The 18,625-nt window shown below is 43.0% G+C and overlaps 1 protein-coding gene across 3 annotated transcripts in view; it reads left to right on the forward strand.

Annotated features, from left to right (window-relative positions):
* The window catches only part of fbxo16.L (F-box protein 16 L homeolog), a 41,820-nt gene that overhangs the window by 10,229 nt on the left and 12,966 nt on the right, over nucleotides 1-18,625 (forward strand). For all 3 annotated transcript variants that reach the window (XM_018264110.2, XM_041563605.1, XM_041563607.1), the window contains 3 exons: nucleotides 8,177-8,383; nucleotides 9,899-10,063; nucleotides 10,293-10,519. In XM_018264110.2, coding sequence (XP_018119599.1) covers nucleotides 8,177-8,383; nucleotides 9,899-10,063; nucleotides 10,293-10,519 — 599 coding nt within the window. The remainder of the gene's footprint in view (nucleotides 1-8,176; nucleotides 8,384-9,898; nucleotides 10,064-10,292; nucleotides 10,520-18,625) is intronic.

Here is an 18,625-nt window from a genome sequence, read left to right on the forward strand (position 1 = left end):
GCATTCTTGCCGGCAGGTAGGTTTTTCTGGAGGAGATTAGTCGTCTGCAGTAGGGAAGATTTGTCGCTTGGCGACTAATCTCCCTGTGTGCCACCACTGTTAGCTCCAGAGACACACGTGTAGGGCAGAGACACACGTGTAGATTCGGGGAGATTAGTCACCTGGCGACAAATCGCCTTTTCTTCAGGCGACTTATCTCCCCGAACTGCCTTCCCGCCAGCTAGAATCTTAATTGCCGGTGGGATGGCACTCGGGTCACATTGTTTTCCAAAGTCGAGGCAACTTTGGGGCGACTTCGGAAAACAAAGCGCTCTGAGTGCGATTTAGATTGTAGCCGGCGGGAAGGCAGTTCGGGGAGATTAGTCGCTCGAAGAAGAGGCGATTTGTCACCGGCAACTAAATCTGCACTTGTTTCTTTGCCTTTAGGCTGGGGCCAGATGATGTTTAGTAATGCCCTGCTGCTCCCCTTGCATTTCAATGGCAGGCAGATTTGGCGATAAATGTTGTGTTCCTGCATTGAAATCCACAGCATCTGCCTGTACCCAAGTGGAAACAATCCTACCGTGTGCAGACAGACCAGGAGTGGAAGGGCAGCGGATTCTTGGCCAATTCGCCATCGTCTGGCCCTGGCCTATGGTGGTGGCTTCTGCGGAAAAATACTTTGTGCTTATTTGAGATCTTATTATTTATAGCAGATACCTTTTATTAACTGTAACTCCCAGCTTCCCTCATCCTCTTCTTCTTATAATGGCATATTACCCACTGGATGTTTGTAATGGACACAGTAAAGTAAAAAGAATCAATTATCTTCCTATTTAGCCCTTAGATGTTCTATCCATTGTCTCATTCAGATCTTTATCTCACTGTAAAATAATAGAAGACAAATTTCTTGACAAACCTCTCCCTTATTACTTCAGGCTTCCATTGTTGGCTGCTGTGTGCTGATTCTCATTCTGACAGGTGTGAGGGTGCTGGCGGCCCCAAGTCTGGCCAGAAAGATGATATCACTGGGATGACAGCATGAGGGCTGTGTAATAGATATTTCTACACTTGATAATATTTAGTGCACTCTAGAAATGCAAGAACACAGAGGTTCTCTTCCTGATCTAAGGAGCTTCTGTTTGCTGCTTTCTGCTCTGCAGATAGCGCCTCCCGCAGGCTAGGCAGACTATATGTGAGCACAATCACTGCTGCAAATCACTGCTGCAAATCACTGCTCCAGACCTCCCAGAAAAGACAGTGGCATTCAAATAGCTGTGCCTACTTGGTGCTTTCTATTTGCCTAATGAAAAAGGTGTAATCTGCATCTTACACTTTTGTGGACACACAGAATTCACTCAGTAACATTTAAGTGTTCCATAGCAGTCCCTCATGGTAGCTAAAGCTGGACATACACTGATAAAATCTGTTTTGCACTATTCTTGTACCTGTATGCTGGTCAGACTTTCCTGATGGATGCGTTTGCATCAGTGAGTTGAGTCCGCGCCATGGTTTTCTTAAAAAAGCTGACCGCTGCGTAAATACGCTTGCGGTTCCAACTTTCAGCAATGGCATGCTACGCTAGCGCATTTATGCTGCGGTCAGCTAGGGGCGCGAACCGCGCAGAAAACGCAGCAGGAATCCGCATGTGTCTCCGTAGCCTTGCAATCCTGCAATGGAGGATTAGTCAGCACATCGATTCTCACTTTTATGTAGAAATGGTACATGTTCTGCAATGGCCCCTTTCCATTGGCAATACTGTGTAGCAGAAACATTGTCAATAGCACCAACAAACTCTTCTTGTAGTTAAAAAGCCTTTAGTAATGCTTTTGTGGGCATCGCAGCAACGTTTCGGGGCATGTGGCCTTTGATCAAGCTTCTTGATAAAAGGCCACATGGAGTGAATCGTTGCTGTGATGCCCACAAAAGCATTACTAAAGGCTTTTTAACTACAAGAAGAGTTTGTTGGTGCTGTTCAAAATGTTTCTGCTACGTAGCCTTACAAACCCCATGTCAGCCAGCCCAAGGTGCATTGCAGATAAGGAAGAAACTTTTGTCCCATCTCTTTGCAGTATTAGGAGGCTACCATTGTAGTTGCTGCTTAACACACAATATTTGCAGCATAGTTTGCAAGTTTAGGTTTCCCTTTTAAAAAGAGTTAACTCACTCAATAAAACAGAGGGGTCCCACCAGTGGTGAAGACCAAGCTGGATCAGTATTTAGGTGCAGCTAGAGATAGATCAGTATTGAGGCGCAGCTAGAGATAGATCAGTATTGAGGTTCAGCTGGAGATGGATCAGTATTATAGTGCAACTGGAGATGGATCAGCATTGAGGTACAGGTGGAGATGGATCCATATTGAGGTGCAGCTGGAGATGGATCAGTATTGAGGTGCAGCTGGAGATGGATCCATATTGAGGTGCAACTAGAGATGGATCAGTATTATGATGCAGCTGGAGATGGATCAGTATGGAGGTGCACCTGGAGATAGATCAGTATTATGGTGCAGCTGGAGATGGATCAGTATTGAGGTGCAACTGAAGATGGATCAGTATTATGGTGCAGCTGGAGATGGATCAGTATTAAGGTGCAGCTGGAGATGAATCAGTATTGAGTTACAGCTAGAGATGGATCAGTATTGAGGTGCAGCTGGAGATGGATCACTATTAAGGTGCAGCTGGAGATGGATCAGCATTGAGGTACAGATGGAGATGGATCCATATTGAGGTGCAGCTGGAGATGGATCAGTATTGAGGTGCAGCTGGAGATGGATCCATATTGAGGTGCAACTAGAGATGGATCAGTATTATGATGCAGCTGGAGATGGATCAGTATGGAGGTGCACCTGGAGATAGATCAGTATTATGGTGCAGCTGGAGATGGATCAGTATTGAGGTGCAACTGAAGATGGATCAGTATTATGGTGCAGCTGGAGATGGATCAGTATTAAGGTGCAGCTGGAGATGAATCAGTATTGAGTTACAGCTAGAGATGGATCAGTATTGAGGTACAGCTGGAGATGGATCAGTATTATGATGCAGCTGGAGATGGATCAGTATGGAGGTGCACCTGGAGATAGATCAGTATTATGGTGCAGCTGGAGATGGATCAGTATTGAGGTGCAACTGAAGATGGATCAGTATTATGGTGCAGCTGGAGATGGATCAGTATTAAGGTGCAGCTGGAGATGAATCAGTATTGAGTTACAGCTAGAGATGGATCAGTATTGAGGTGCAGCTGGAGATGGATCACTATTAAGGTGCAGCTGGAGATGGATCAGCATTGAGGTACAGATGGAGATGGATCCATATTGAGGTGCAGCTGGAGATGGATCAGTATTGAGGTGCAGCTGGAGATGGATCCCTATTGAGGTGCAACTAGAGATGGATCAGTATTATGATGCAGCTGGAGATGGATCAGTATGGAGGTGCACCTGGAGATAGATCAGTATTATGGTGCAGCTGGAGATGGATCAGTATTGAGGTGCAACTGAAGATGGATCAGTATTATGGTGCAGCTGGAGATGGATCAGTATTAAGGTGCAGCTGGAGATGAATCAGTATTGAGTTACAGCTAGAGATGGATCAGTATTGAGGTACAGCTGGAGATGGATCAGTATTGAGGTGCAGCTGGAGATGGATCACTATTAAGGTGCAGCTAGAGATGGATCAGTATTATGGTGCAGCTGGACATGAATCGCTATTAAGGTGCAGCTGGTGATGGATCAGTATTAAGGTGCAGCTGGAGATGAATCAGTATTGAGTTACAGCTAGAGATGGATCAGTATTATGGTACAGCTGGAGATGGATCAGTATTGAGGTGCAGCTGGAGATGGATCACTATTAAGGTGCAGCTGGTGATGGATCAGTATTATGGTGCAGCTGGAGATGAATTAGTATTGAGGTGCAGTTGGGATGGATCAGTATTGAGGTGCAGCTGGAGATGGATCAGTATTAAGGTGCAGCTGGAGATGAATCAGTATTGAGTTACAGCTAGAGATGGATCAGTATTATGGTACAGCTGGAGATGGATCAGTATTGAGGTGCAGCTGGAGATGGATCACTATTAAGGTGCAGCTAGAGATGGATCAGTATTATGGTACAGCTGGAGATGGATCAGTATTGAGGTGCAGCTGGAGATGGATCACTATTAAGGTGCAGCTTGAGATGGATCAGTATTATGGTGCAGCTGGAGATGAATTAGTATTGAGGTGCAGTTGGAGATGGATCAGTATTGAGGTGCAGCTGGAGATGGATCAGTATTGAGGTGCAGTTGGAGATGGATCAGTATTGAGGTGCAGCTGGAGATGGATCAGTATTGAGGTACAGCTGGAGATGGATCAGTATTGAGGTGCAGCTGGAGATGGATCAGTATTGAGGTGCAGTCATATAGCTTTACCCTAGAGCCTCTGTTGTGGTGTAAGGTTATGTACTATTTGCCTCTCACCCCAGACACAGTCAGGTTCTACTGTTACATGTCAAATATTCCCAGATGGATTGTTTGCCTGCAGCTTCATTAAAAGAAGCAAACATTTGCCCAGTAAGTTTATCCCAGTCTTTAACTAGAAAGGTGAAAGGTGTCCTTCATGTCCTGCCGCAGGTGTCATTCTGGCCTGTGTAAATGAGCACTTAATGATATGATTGCCCCTATGGCTTGCAGGTCGCTTTGTCTTCAGTTTTCTTCCTTCTAATGTTCCTTTGTACGTGTACAGAAAGACTTAAATTGGCTGTTACCCAGGAACTGATAGCAACGGGTAGTGCACTGGAGGGAGTGCAGCATGCTGGACACCATAGCAACTTTCCCTTTTTTGCCTTTACCCTTCGTCCTCAGGATAATTAGATGGATTGGCATTGTTAATTATGTTTGTATTTTGTGTCTGAAAAGTTTATACTTAGTTTTGTGCTTTCATCGATAAGATAATCAGATTGTTAAACAGTCTGTATAACAGAGCATTCTGTCCCAGTGGCTGCACAGATCCTATCTGATCCCCATTGTAAGCAGTAGTCCTGTCCTGCTTTATGGCAGCTGAGATTCTAGCTATCTGTATAACAGAACATTCTGTCCCAGTGGCTGCACAGATCCTATCTGATCCCCATTGTAAGCAGCAGACCTGTCCTGCTTTATGGCAGCTGAGATTCTAGCTATCTGTATAACAGAGCATTCTGTCCCAGTGGCTGCACAGATCCTATCTGATCCCCATTGTAAGCAGCAGTCCTGTCCTGCTTTATGGCCGAGATTCTAGCTATCTGTATAACAGAGCATTCTGTCCCAGTGGCTGCACAGATCCTATCTGATCCCCATTGTAAGCAGCAGTCCTGTCCTGCTTTATGGCCGAGATTCTAGCTATCTGTATAACAGAGCATTCTGTCCCAGTGGCTGCACAGATCCTATCTGATCCACATTGTAAGCAGCAGTCCTGTCCTGCTTTATGGCAGCTGAGATTCTAGCTATCTGTATAACAGAGCATTCTGTCCCAGAGGCTGCACAGATCCTATCTGATCCACATTGTAAGCAGCAGTCCTGTCCTGCTTTATGGCAGCTGAGATTCTAGCTATCTGTATAACAGAGCATTCTGTCCCAGAGGCTGCACAGATCCTATCTGATCCCCATTGTAAGCAGCAGTCCTGTCCTGCTTTATGGCAGCTGAGATTCTAGCTCTCTGTATAACAGAACATTCTGTCCCAGTGGCTGCACAGATCCTACGGGACCCCATTGTAAGCAGCAGTCCTGTCCTGCTTTATGGCAGCTGAGATTCTAGCTATCTGTATAACAGAGCATTCTGTCCCAGTGGCTGCACAGATCCTATCTAATCCCCATTGTAAGCAGCAGTTCTGTCCTGCTTTATGGCAGCTGAGATTCTAGCTATCTGTATAACAGAGCATTCTGTCCCAGTGGCTGCACAGATCCTATCTAATCCCTATTGGATGCAGTCCTGTCCTGTTTTATAAACTGAGATTCTAGCTATATGTTGCCTAGTCACACCCTATAACAGTCTCCCTACTGTTTCACGCTTGAGGGGAACATAGGGATACAGGGAAGGATGAGTGCTCATTACAAGGTTTCCTATAAAGCATTCAGACTATTTAGGGCAGGTGAGAAGCTGCTCTTTGCTACTGCCCTGGATATTTGCTGACACATAAAGCTAAGATAACCAATTAGGGGTATTTATGAGCAGAGATATCCTTAAGCACTCCTAATTGCTCCAGCCATCGGCCAATATCTTATCTTCACAAAGGTTAAACACCTTGAAACCAGATTCAATTGCTGCAAATTTTTCTATAATTACTGCAGATTTTTTTGTAATTGCTGCAAATGTTTCTCTTTGTCCCCTGAGGCATTGAAGAAGGGCTAGGGGAAGGGATGCTGGGAGATGTAGTTCTGGAAGAGGTAGAGTAGCGACAACTACATAGCTTTACGACATGCATGCAAGTGACAGCTCCCATTAAACTGATGGAAGATTTGACTAAAGGATTCCAGTATCATGGGGCACAGCAGAAGCATGGGGAATAAATTCATGTCTAAGCAAGTATTTCATCAAGGTTCTACAATAATATATATATGTCATACTGAGCTTTATTATGAGATATTCATATTCACCTGTGCATACACTGATCACTTCTCTGTCCTCCCTAAGCACACAGTTTCTGGGGGTGCACTTACTAATGTAATATAATATAGTAATATAGTCTGTATAAAAGCATTTATTTGCCTTACCTCACACTTATTCCTTTGGGAGTCATATTGACATTCCTTGCTTTCTAATAAATACACAGTGTTGGGGAATGTCGTATATTTATGAACAATGGATTGTGTATGAAAGGAAACATCAATTACAGGCATTTCTCTACACATACCATCGGAAATGTATGAATCTGTCGTCTTGGTGTGAGTGTTTCCAACAGCCTACAGTGCTTTTCCCTCAAGGAGCGCTATACAAATAAAAATATACATACACAACATGGCTCTCAAAATATCTTTTTTCATCTACCCATTCTCGTGCATAAGAGGGGTTGTTCACCTTCCAAACACTTTTTTCAGTTCAGTTGTTTTCAGATTGTTCCATAGAAATAAAGACTATTTTTCAATTACTTTCCATTTTTTACTTTTTACCATTTTTCCAAAATCTAAGTTTAAAGTTGAATGTCCCTGTCTCTGGTGTTTCAGTCTGGCAGCTCAGTAATTCAGGTTAGAGTCCTGCGTGGAACCAATTTCTAAGACCCAGACCAGACACAAACCCGCAGCACCTACCCAAACCGCAACCCGCGTATTTACCCACTTTAATCTGTTACCCGACCCGCAACTGCCTAATCCGCAACCCGCTGACCACCATCAAACAGGAAGTGATGTTGCTGCAAACTGGAAGTGACATCATCAAAAGTGGGCGGGGCAGAAACAAGTTTTGTGAAACTTTAAAAGGCAAAAAATAAAATATGAACAATAGTACATAAGATAAGAAATTTAGATGAGACCCGCAACCCGACCCGCGACCCACAGTCCCGCATCTATACCCGCACCTGAAAATCCTCAAATCATGCTGCAGGGTGCACGCTTTTTTTGCGGGTAACCCGCGGGTACCAGACTGAATTAGAGACTGCAGGACTCTAATTCAGGTTTTGCAACATTTAGTTGATCCATTTCTCATGCAGCATCTCTGGAGTATTAGCAACTATTGTATCAAGTCTAACAGCTGCCTGTAATGAAACCCAGGGATTCTGCTCAGCAGGGACAAAGATAAGAAATGGATCAACTAAATGTATCAATTTAGAACAGTATACAGGGTCGGTGACCCCCCCCCCAGAGCTGCTGTAGAAGGTGGAAAATTAGACTTACACTACAATAATAGAAAAACAGTCACACATAGAATATAGAAAGTAATTGGAAAAAGTCTTTATTTCTAGAGAACTATCTGAATCCAACTGGACTGAAAAAAGTGTTGAAAGGTGAACAACCCCTTTAAGGCATTGCCATTATGGAACACTGATTTGATGTAGGATATCAAAGGGAATCATTGACCAAAAGGGGCAGTACGTGGCCAGAAAGGGCATGTTTTTCGCTGCTGTCCTGACTGAGAGGACTACCCCAAATGTGCTTGAGGGCACCACCTGCAGAACCTCTTTCAGTGAATACAGATATGTAATATAATTTTATGCTAATAAATAGAGTGTGCAGGACTTATTTGTAATTTTTAATATTGCAGTTTGACAAGTGGTCAGATGCCCAGAGGAGAAGGATACTCAGCGACCTGTTGGAGAGATGTTCCCTATCCCAGCTAAAGTTCTGTAACATTCATTTGCAAGGAAAAGTGCCAAGGGAGTCTCTGGATTTCACTTCCATCCTTCCCAGAGTCCTGTCCCTGTACTTATTCTCTTTCCTGGATCCACGGAGCCTCTGTCGATGTGCTCAGGTTTGTGCTGTTGGGATATGCTGCTCACTGTGGGTCTGTTTATGTGAGTACCTGCAGAGTACATTTAGTACCAGTTACCATCATTATAAGATTGTTTCCATGTTAAAGATCAAGTCCAGTGATGAGCGAATTTATCAACCAGCCATGGATTCGCGATCAAATTCCGAATTTCGCCATGTGCATATTTTTTCGCAAAACTGCGCAGAATGTTTGCCGCAAAAAAAGGCCATAAGGAAAAACACCCATTGACTAATACGTTTGGGGAAAAAAAGTCACCATAAGAAAAAATGCCCATTGACTTTAATGCATTTGGAGAAAAAAAAGTTGCCATAAGAAAAAACGCCCATTGACTTTAATGCATTAGGAGAAAAAAAGTTGCCATAAGAAAAACTCTCATTGACTTTAATGCATTTGGAGAAAAAAAGTCGCCATAAGAAAAACTTTAACTTTGAAAAGATTGACTTTAAGGGTGGTGGCACATGTGAAGATTCGGGGGAGATTAATTGCTCATCGACAAATCTTCTCTTCTTCTGGCGACTAATCTCCCCAAATGCCTTTCCGTCGGCAAAAATACAGATATGCCGGCGGGATGGCATACGAACTGCTTCGGATTTCAGAAGTCGGCCAAAGTTTCCTCGTGAGGCAACTTCGGGAATGTATGCCACCTCACCGGCGATTCGTATTCTTGCCGGCAGGAAGGCATTTGGGGAGATTAGTCGCTTGAAGACTAATCGCGACAAATCTCACCCTAATCTTCATGTTTGCCACCACTCTAATGCATTAGGACAAAAAAAGTCACCATAAGAAAAAACGCCCATTGACTTTAATGCATTAGGACAAGAAAAAATGGCCATTAACTTTAATGAATTAGGACAAAAAAGTCTCCATACAAAAAAACGCCCAATGACTTTAATGCATTAGGACAAAAAAGTCGCCATAAGAAAAAACACCTAGGGACTTTAATGCATTAGGACAAGAAAAAACGCCCATTGACTTTAATGCATTAGGACAAAAAAGTGGCCATAATATAAAACGCCCAGTGACTTTAATGCAATTGGAGTGAGAAAATTTGTTGCTTGCATAAAAATTGTCTCCAGTAAAAACGCCAATTGACTTTAATGCATAAGGAGGAAAAAGTCGCCATAAGAAAAAACGCCCATTAACTTTAATGCAATTGGAGCGAGAAATTGTTGGGTTCCAAAAAATTGGTCTTGCATAAAAACACCCATTGACTTCAAAGCGTTTCGCAAAATTTCAGATTCACTCAACACTAATCAAGTTATTTCAGGTCCATATACAGGTAAAGCCCATTTGTTTAATGCCAGTGGCACATGGTAAGATATGTGTTGATCAGACTATGGAGAGGCGTTTTTCGGGAGATCTGTCGATATATTTTGTGTGCCACTGCCCTAAATTAAAAATCAGCCAGGTGCCCAGCTTTAGCTCTTCAGTGATTCTTGCACAGAATATAAATGACATTGCCACAAAATGACTGATGCCCAGTGTATGATTTAGGTGAGTTGGCACTGGAAGAGCCTCACGGAACTAGATCAGTTATGGATGCCTAAGTGCCTGCGCTTCGGCTGGTACATCAACTTCTCACCCACTCCTTTTGAGCAGTGTATCTGGAAGAGACAGTACATAGAGATGGTGAAGGAGCTGCATATCACACGCCCAAAGGTAAGTAGGCTTCCTGGGAGAGAAGATTGTCTCTTGTCATCTGAAATATGCTCCATTCATAGATCACCTTTACTTTTATTCATCTTCTCCTATATGGTTACCCTCATCAGGATAAAGAGATCCACCATTATTTTAGGCAATTGTGTTGGACATTGTCAGCATCACTTAACTATATTCAGTTGTTTATGTTCCACATGCTTCTAAACTGGATCATCTTGTCTGTCTTTAGACTCCACCAAAGGATGAGTTTGTGATTATTGATGTTCAACCAATTGCCAAAGAAGCAGCAGATCCCAAGCTTTCCACCTCATTCACTCACTATTACAAGTCCAGCAAATCACAGGACAAAGGCAAGAAGGACCTCCCACCGTGGCGTTCCTCTGACAAGCACCCAACGGACACTGTACGATTCAACTACTTGGACAATTATGACCCAGTGGAGCAAGCACGCCTAGCGTAAGTAAGAGATGTATTATTTTATTATTTTGCAATTGGTTGAGAAGCTGCTTATACCTTACAGATTAAAGGTGGCCAGAGACGCACCGATAATATCATACAAAAAATTTTTCGGACGATTATTCTGTGTGTATTGTGGAAGACAACCCGACTGATATCAGCAGAAGACTTGGATATCGGTCGGCTCATTGATCAGGCTGGCAGGAAAATTTGAATCGCCATTGTTAGTACTGAATGGTCAGATACAGGTAGAATTCTATTGTTTCTATATGTATATCTGATGATTCAGCTCTACACGTGTGTTAAAATGAACGATCTTTATTGGAAACATCTTTTCCAAGAAAGATCGTAATTGTTTTGAGAATGGTAAGAAAGAGATGAGTGTACAGGGCCGCCGTTAGAGATCACGGGGCCTTGTACAACAAAATCCCGCCCACTCCATATCACAGTTAAAAGACCACACAGACATCAGCGCTAAAAAAGGTAACCCCGCTACCATGGCCCCCCATATAAGTTTTTTTTTCAAAAAGCATTGGTGCCAGGGCCTCCCTTACAATTAAAAAAAATTGGGGCCCCAAAGAATATTTTTTTAAAAAAACATTTGTGGCAGGGGCCTATAGAGTATTAAAATAATACATTGGTGGCCAGGGGATTAAAAAAAATAAAAAAGCACATTGGTGTTGAGAGGAATTGAACTTGTGGCTTCAGGACTTCAATTTCAGCTGTTTTTGTGACTTCGAGTCTTTTTGCCGCTTCTGGACTTCGGCTGTTCGGCACTTCCGCATTTCGCCTGTTCGCGACTATGGAAGAGAGGCGAAACGGCTCCAACGCTGTCAAAGGGGGCCAGGCTCTTTCAAAAAAGTTCAGCACTGCCGGGCCCCCCTTCAGGCCCAGGCCTGTTTACACTTGTACCCCCTGTCCCCTCCTGATGGCGGCCCTAAAACCCTAAAACCCTAAAAGGCTATAGGTTAGATCAGTGATCCCAAACCAATGGCTCTTGGACAACATGTTGCACAGAGATACATAGGCGGACGCCATCCCTGCAAGTGGAAATGCGAGAGAGCTGCTGGGCCTGTGTTCAAAGCGATCCGTCCAAGGCCGCTCTGGCTGTGGAAGCGCAAATGCAAAACAAGTTAGGTTGTGTGGACGGCATCGGCAAGCAGGCTCCAGGGAAACCAAACTCATTAAAAAGCCAAATCTTTATTGTTCAATGTTAAAACGCACTGTGGGAGCAGGCAGGGGAACAGCTTAACACGTTTCGTGACCCAATGTCACTTCATCAGAAGCTAAAACATATACCATATAAGGCTATAGGTTAGATCAGTGATCCCAAACCAATGGCTCTTGGACAACATGTTGCACACCAACACCTTGGATGTTGCTCCCAGTGGCCTCAAAGCAGGTGATTATTTTTTAAATTCCAGGCTTGGAGACACGTTTTAGTTGCATAAAAACCAGGTGTACTGCCAAACAGAGTCTCCTGGTAACTGGAGACAGTGTTGGACTACAACTGCAGTCTTTGCCCATGGAAGCTAGAGCAAATAAAACAAGCAATATAATTATACATTCTGATCTCAGGTCAGAGACAGATGAGAAGATTGAGGGAGATTTAGTCACCCGGCGACTAATCTCCCCGAACTGCCTCCCTGCCGGCTAGAATCTAAATCGATGGCGGGAAGGCACTTCGGAAAACGAAGCGCTCCTAGTGTCATCCCACTATATAAGATAACATTTTTTATTTTGCACAGCCTGTCTATTTATCCAGTTTTTATTTTTATACTGAACATTCCCTTTAAGTGTGGTGGCACAAGGGAAAATTTAGTTGCCTACGATAAATCTTCACTACTGCGGGTGACTAATCTCCCTGAAATGTTTTCCCACTGGCAAGAATGTGAATGGCTGGTAGGATGGCATATGTGTTGCTTCGGTTTTCCGAATTCGCCTGAAGTTTCCTTGTGAGGCAACTTCGTAGACGACTAAATCTCCCCGTGTGCCACCACCCCTTTTTTTATCCTCCCCTTTTATTTGTCTAATGAACATTTTAATATCAGAATATATAATTGTATTGCTTGTTTTATTTTCTCTAGCTTCTATGGGGGTATTATTGGCATAGACTACAGTTGTATTCGTACACTGTCTCCAGTTAAATAGCCCAAGCCATCTTATCTCACATAACCCTCCCAGATGTGGCAACTAAATGTCCTTGTGTGCCCTGACCCTAAACTTACAAGCCAATGAGAAGTGCTATGCAAATGACACTAAAGCTTGCCCTACATAGGTCAATAAAAGCTGACAACTCATCCCACACAGAGTCAGCAGATTATTGGCCTGTACCCTTTCGACAGCCTACGCTTGCAATATCTGGCCAAGTTAGAAAATCCCCTTGGGTAAGGGCCATATGGGCATGTTGATACAGTCTTCTCTTGACTGTCTTCTTAGGATCCCATTAGGGCTAAAGATTGATTCATCTTGCTTGGCAAGGTCCTGAGTAAAGATGTTTCCAAGCAAGCGGTTCACCTTTAAGTTAATTTTAAGTATCTTTAAGAATTACCAGTTCTAAGCAACTTTTCAATCGGTCTTCATTATTTATTTTTTATTGTTGTCTTCTGACTCTTTCCAGCTTTCAAATGGGGTTCACTGACACCAGCTATAAAACAAATGTTCTTTAAAGGGGTGGTTCACCTTTAAGTTATCTTTTATTATGTTATAGAATGGCCAATTCTAAGCAAATTTTCAATTGGTCTTCATTATTTATTTTTTATAGTTATTTGCCTTTCTCTTTTGACACTTTGCAGATTTCAAATGGGCGTCGCTGACTCCCTACTAAAAAACAAATTTTCTGTAAGGCTACAAATGTATTGTAACATTATTTTATTACTGATCTTTCTATTCAGCTCCTCTCCTATTCATATTCCAGTCTCTTATTAAAATCAATGCATGGTCGTTAGGTTAATGTGGATCCTAGCAACCAGATTTCTGAAATAGCAAACTGGAGAGCTGCTGAATAAAAAGATAAATAACTCAAAAAACACAAATAATAAAAAATTAAAACCAATTGCAAATTGTCTCAGAATTTAACTCTCTACATCAGGGAACCCCAACCTTTAGAACCCGTGAGCAACATTCAGAAGTAAAAGGAGTTGGGGAGCAACACTAGCATGAAAAATGTTCTTGGGGTGCCAAATAAGGGCTGTCATTGGCCATTTGGTAGCCCCTATGTGGATTGTCAAACTACATTGAGACTTTGTTTGGCAGTACACCTGTTTTTAGTGCAGCCAAATTCCAAGCCTGGAATTCAAAAATAAGCACCTGCTTTGAGATCACTGGGAGCAACATCCAAGGGGTTGGAGAGCAACATGTTACTCATGAGCTACTGGTTGGGGATCACTGTTCTACATCTGGTTGTCCAACTGGCGACCTGCAGCCCCCCCTTCTGTGGCCCCTCACATGCTGTGTCTGTTTACCATATGTAAATTTTAAAAGGTATCACTACAGAGATTAACTGGCCCCTGCATTGTCTAAACCTCAAATTCAGACTAATCCCCTGTATTGTTCACACTTGTGACACCTCTATTGTTTATATCCTAAAGGCCTGTACTGTTCCACCTGAGACCCAGACTGAAACTGCCACATTGTTCACCTGTTCACACCTTATTTAAAAATGCCAATGGGGCCCCAGCACTGTGTCACTGTATGAAGAAAATTTTAGGATGATAGGTTTCCCTGTCTCCTGCTCTGTTCTGCCTTCCCTCTCTGTGTTTGCCATTCTCTGCCTACCCAGTGCTGCTTGTGTGCAGTGTCGGACTGGCCCACAGGGATTCCAGGAAAACGCCCGGTGGGCCCAGGTGACAGTGGACCTCTTGCTTCTAACATTTTGGCCTTTTTCATGTCATTCCCTATATCTTTATGGGAACAAAGAGGCTTAATAATGGAAGAATAGAATATGTAGCGAAAAGAGCCTAGGAGAATAAAGAGGTTGAGCGAGGAGAGGAGGTATAATAATTTAGAAAGTGGGCCCTCAGCCTAAGGTTTTCTGGTGGGCCCCTGGCATCCCAGTCCGACACTGCTTGTGTGTGCCATTCTCTGCTTGCCCAGTGCTGCTTGTGTGTGCCATTCTCTGCTTACTTAGTGCTGCTTGTGTGTTCCATTCTCTGCTTGCCCAGTGCTGCTTGTGTGTGCCATTCTCTGCTTGCCAAGTGCTGCTTGTGTGTGCCATTCTCTGCTTGCCTAGTGCAGCTTGTGTGTGCCATTCTCTGCTTACTTAGTGCTGCTTGCGTGTGCCATTCTCTGCTTACTTAGTGCAGCTTGTGTGTGTCATTCTCTGCTTGCCTAGTGCAGCTTGTGTGTGCCATTCTCTGCTTACTTAGTGCAGCTTGTGTGTGTCATTCTCTGCTTACTTAGTGCTGCTTGTGTGTGCCATTCTCTGCTTGCCTAGTGCAGCTTGTGTGTGCCATTCTCTGCTTACTTAGTGCAGCTTGTGTGTGCCATTCTCTGCTTGCCTAGTGCAGCTTGTGTGTGCCATTCTCTGCTTACTTAGTGCAGCTTGTGTGTGCCATTCTCTGCTTGCCTAGTGCAGCTTGTGTGTGCCATTCTCTGCTTACTTAGTGCTGCTTGTGTGTGCCATTCTCTGCTTGCCTAGTGCAGCTTGTGTGTGCCATTCTCTGCTTACTTAGTGCTGCTTGCGTGTGCCATTCTCTGCTTACTTAGTGCAGCTTGTGTGTGCCATTCTCTGCTTACTTAGTGCTGCTTGCGTGTGCCATTCTCTGCTTACTTAGTGCAGCTTGTGTGTGCCATTCTCTGCTTACTTAGTGCTGCTTGCGTGTGCCATTCTCTGCTTACTTAGTGCTGCTTGCGTGTGCCATTCTCTGCTTACTTAGTGCTGCTTGCGTGTGCCATTCTCTGCTTACTTAGTGCTGCTTGTGTGTGCCATTCTCTGCTTACTTAGTGCTGCTTGTGTGTGCCATTCTCTGCTTGCCTAGTGCAGCTTGTGTGTGCCATTCTCTGCTTACTTAGTGCAGCTTGTGTGTGCCATTCTCTGCTTACTTAGTGCAGCTTGTGTGTGTCATTCTCTGCTTACTTAGTGCTGCTTGTGTGTGCCATTCTCTGCTTGCCTAGTGCAGCTTGTGTGTGCCATTCTCTGCTTGCCCAGTACTGCTTGTGTGTGCCATTCTCTGCTTGCCCTATGCTACCTGTGGAATGTAAGCCTGTTAGTGGTTTGTTAGCATTTGGAAATTGTTGTTAAGGGCCCCTAAGGTGTTTAATCATGTGGGGGGGTTGTTTTATTATCCACAGGGGAGGATGAGGCATATGGATTTAAGGGTATGTTTTAACATGACTTCAATTTTTCACAAATGAGTGATGAGGGATTTCCCTGCAGTGAGCGCCAACCATTTGTTTTTTTTAATGTGGATATGATCTTAAAAGTTCTTGTGGTAACATGGGTGTGGTTTACAGTGGGTGTGGTTTAAAAGGGGGAGTGGCCAAAACTGACTTCTATTATCAGCCCTCCACCACATAGGCCAGTAAAATGTTGGCCCTCTGTACCACAGGAGTTGGACAGACTGCTCTACATCATACTAAGTTAACACAAAGCTGAACAACCCATTTAAAACTTTCTAATGAATCTAGAGTGGAAGCCTGTCTCCCATCTATCAGTCTTATCACAGACATGTCCCGGCTTTAGTTCCTTTATGACCAAATCTGATCATCACAATTCCCAATGACAAGTACACTTTAATCAGGCTCTGCATAGGGGCAGAGCATTTCTATGTACACAGAACCCAGGGCAACCAGTGAATGCATACACTCCTATCAGGGGATTATATCTTGTAGCAGAACAGGAAATGATGCAAAGGAATTTAAAGCTTCACATCCATATTTGTTGTGCCAACAAAACTTGTCACGTCATTTATCATAAGCCACAGAGCCATCAATAGAGTGCAGTGAGCTGGGAGGGTATTAGCATCTTAATCAGTATCTCCATATATATTTATATACATATAATACATGTTCTGATGTCATCCGTTATAAACGGTGAGTTCTGATGTCATTTCTGTCACATGACTAACTGAAACTTGTGTATTATAATAAATAAAGTACCCCCAGTTGCAAAATAGGAGGATATTATAAGTTACCGAGCAGTTCCATGACCTGTATAATAACACTCTGCCTTTGGCGTCGTGTTTTTATATGGTCATGAAACTCCTCGGTAACTTATAATATCCTTATATTTTACAAGAGGGGGTACTTTATTCACTATATACTGTATATATATATATATATATATATATATATATATATATGTGTGTGAAAACAGCATTTAATGGCTGTTACTGGGATCCATGGAGAACCAGTTGCTACGCTGTCATTCTATTATCTCCAGAATATGTTGGAGTGTTGGTAGTTGGGTAAAGGGGCCAAAAAATTAAATTGGCCAAATCTGATCCACCACCACGTTTCCATCAGGAAAAGGTCCAGCGTGTATGTGTATGGGAAGCTTTCTATCAGAACACAGCGGCCTGTTTGTTTGTTTGCTCATCCAAAGTGGGGGAGATAAGAAAAACAAACAAACAAACATGTAATTATAGCATCCCTTTACTTTATCATATCTTCCCAGGCTTAACATAATTACAGGTTTAGATAAAGATCAGTGACCCTGCTGAAGTGTCTGCATTACAGTTGCCAATCCTATTGCTGGGAGGGGGCAGAATGAAATTGATTTCCTTATATATTAGGGATGCACCGAATCCACTATTTTGGATTCGGCCAAACCCCCGAATCCTTCGCGAAAGATTCAGCCGAATACCGAACCATTGCATATGCAACTTAGGAGTGGGAAGGAAAAACATTTTTTACTTCTTTGTTTTGTGACAAAAAGTCACGCAATTTCCCTCCCCGCCCCTAATTTGCTTATGCAAATTTGGATTCGGATTCAGTTCGGCCAGGCAGAAGTATTCGGCCAAATCCGAATCCTGCTTAAAAAGGCCCAATCCCAAACCAAATCCTAGGTTTCAAGGTTTCAGTGTTACTATAACTATTCAGTGTTACTATAACTAATTATATAGTACACAATTACAAGTTATAATAATTGTTGCGTGAGACTGATTCACTTCACATTCAAAACCACAAATTTTAGGTAAATTTAACCTTTAACGTACAATGTGTCAAACCGGCTGATTTACAAGAGAATATTGTGTTTATTTTCTAACTTGTAGAAGCCTGTTTGAAGCGTATTGCTGCTTGGTTGCTTTTGGCAACCACACTGGTGCAATTTAGCCCCTATGTTTATAAATCAGTCCCATTGCCTTTATAGCGTGTCTAATTACTTTAGTTTTCATTTCAGTGTTTCAGCAGAATAACATTGCTATGATAATAGGTCAGTGAGTTGGCTGCGGATCTCTTTATGTGCCGGGAAATAAAACACGCAGATATTGCTGCAACAAATTCCTAAAATTCCTTTGTGCATGGCTAGAGGAGGTGCCGGTTCCCAGGTTATAACAAGGCAAAATGGCTAAATTCAGTTCTATAATTTTCTCAGAGTTTCATGGTGGTATTGTGAATTTTTGCTCAGTGCTTGTAACCGATAGCCACTAATCACACCAGACCAGACCTGACAAATCTCCCCAAAATACCTTCCCACCAACGATTCTCAAATCGCTTTTGAAGTCGATTTTGGAAGTTGCCCAGTTGCCTCATAAGGAAACTTCAAGTGACTTCGGAAATCCAAAGCGATTTGTATGCCATCCCGTCTGTGATTCGTTTTCTAACCATTGGGAAGGCATTTGGGGAGATTAGTCGGCCAAAGTAGAGACGATTTGTCGCTTGGCTACTAATCTCCCCGTCTGCCACCACCCTAACCATTCACGTGACTGGAAGGCAGCCTGAGAATAAAATATCCCAGTGGAACAAATTTCTGGTTTGCCATTGGACTCAGCATTAAAGGGGTGGTTCACCTTCAAGTTAACTTTTAGTATGTTATAGAATTATAAAAACAACTTTTCGATTGGTCTTCATTATTTATTTTTTTATCGTTTTTGAATTATTTCCCTTCTTCTTCTGACTCTTCCCAAATTTCATATGGGGGTGGTCAGTGAACCCCTCTAAAAA

This window comes from Xenopus laevis, chromosome 5L (assembly GCF_017654675.1).
Source record: "Xenopus laevis strain J_2021 chromosome 5L, Xenopus_laevis_v10.1, whole genome shotgun sequence".
NCBI classification, from domain to species: domain Eukaryota; kingdom Metazoa; phylum Chordata; class Amphibia; order Anura; family Pipidae; genus Xenopus; species Xenopus laevis.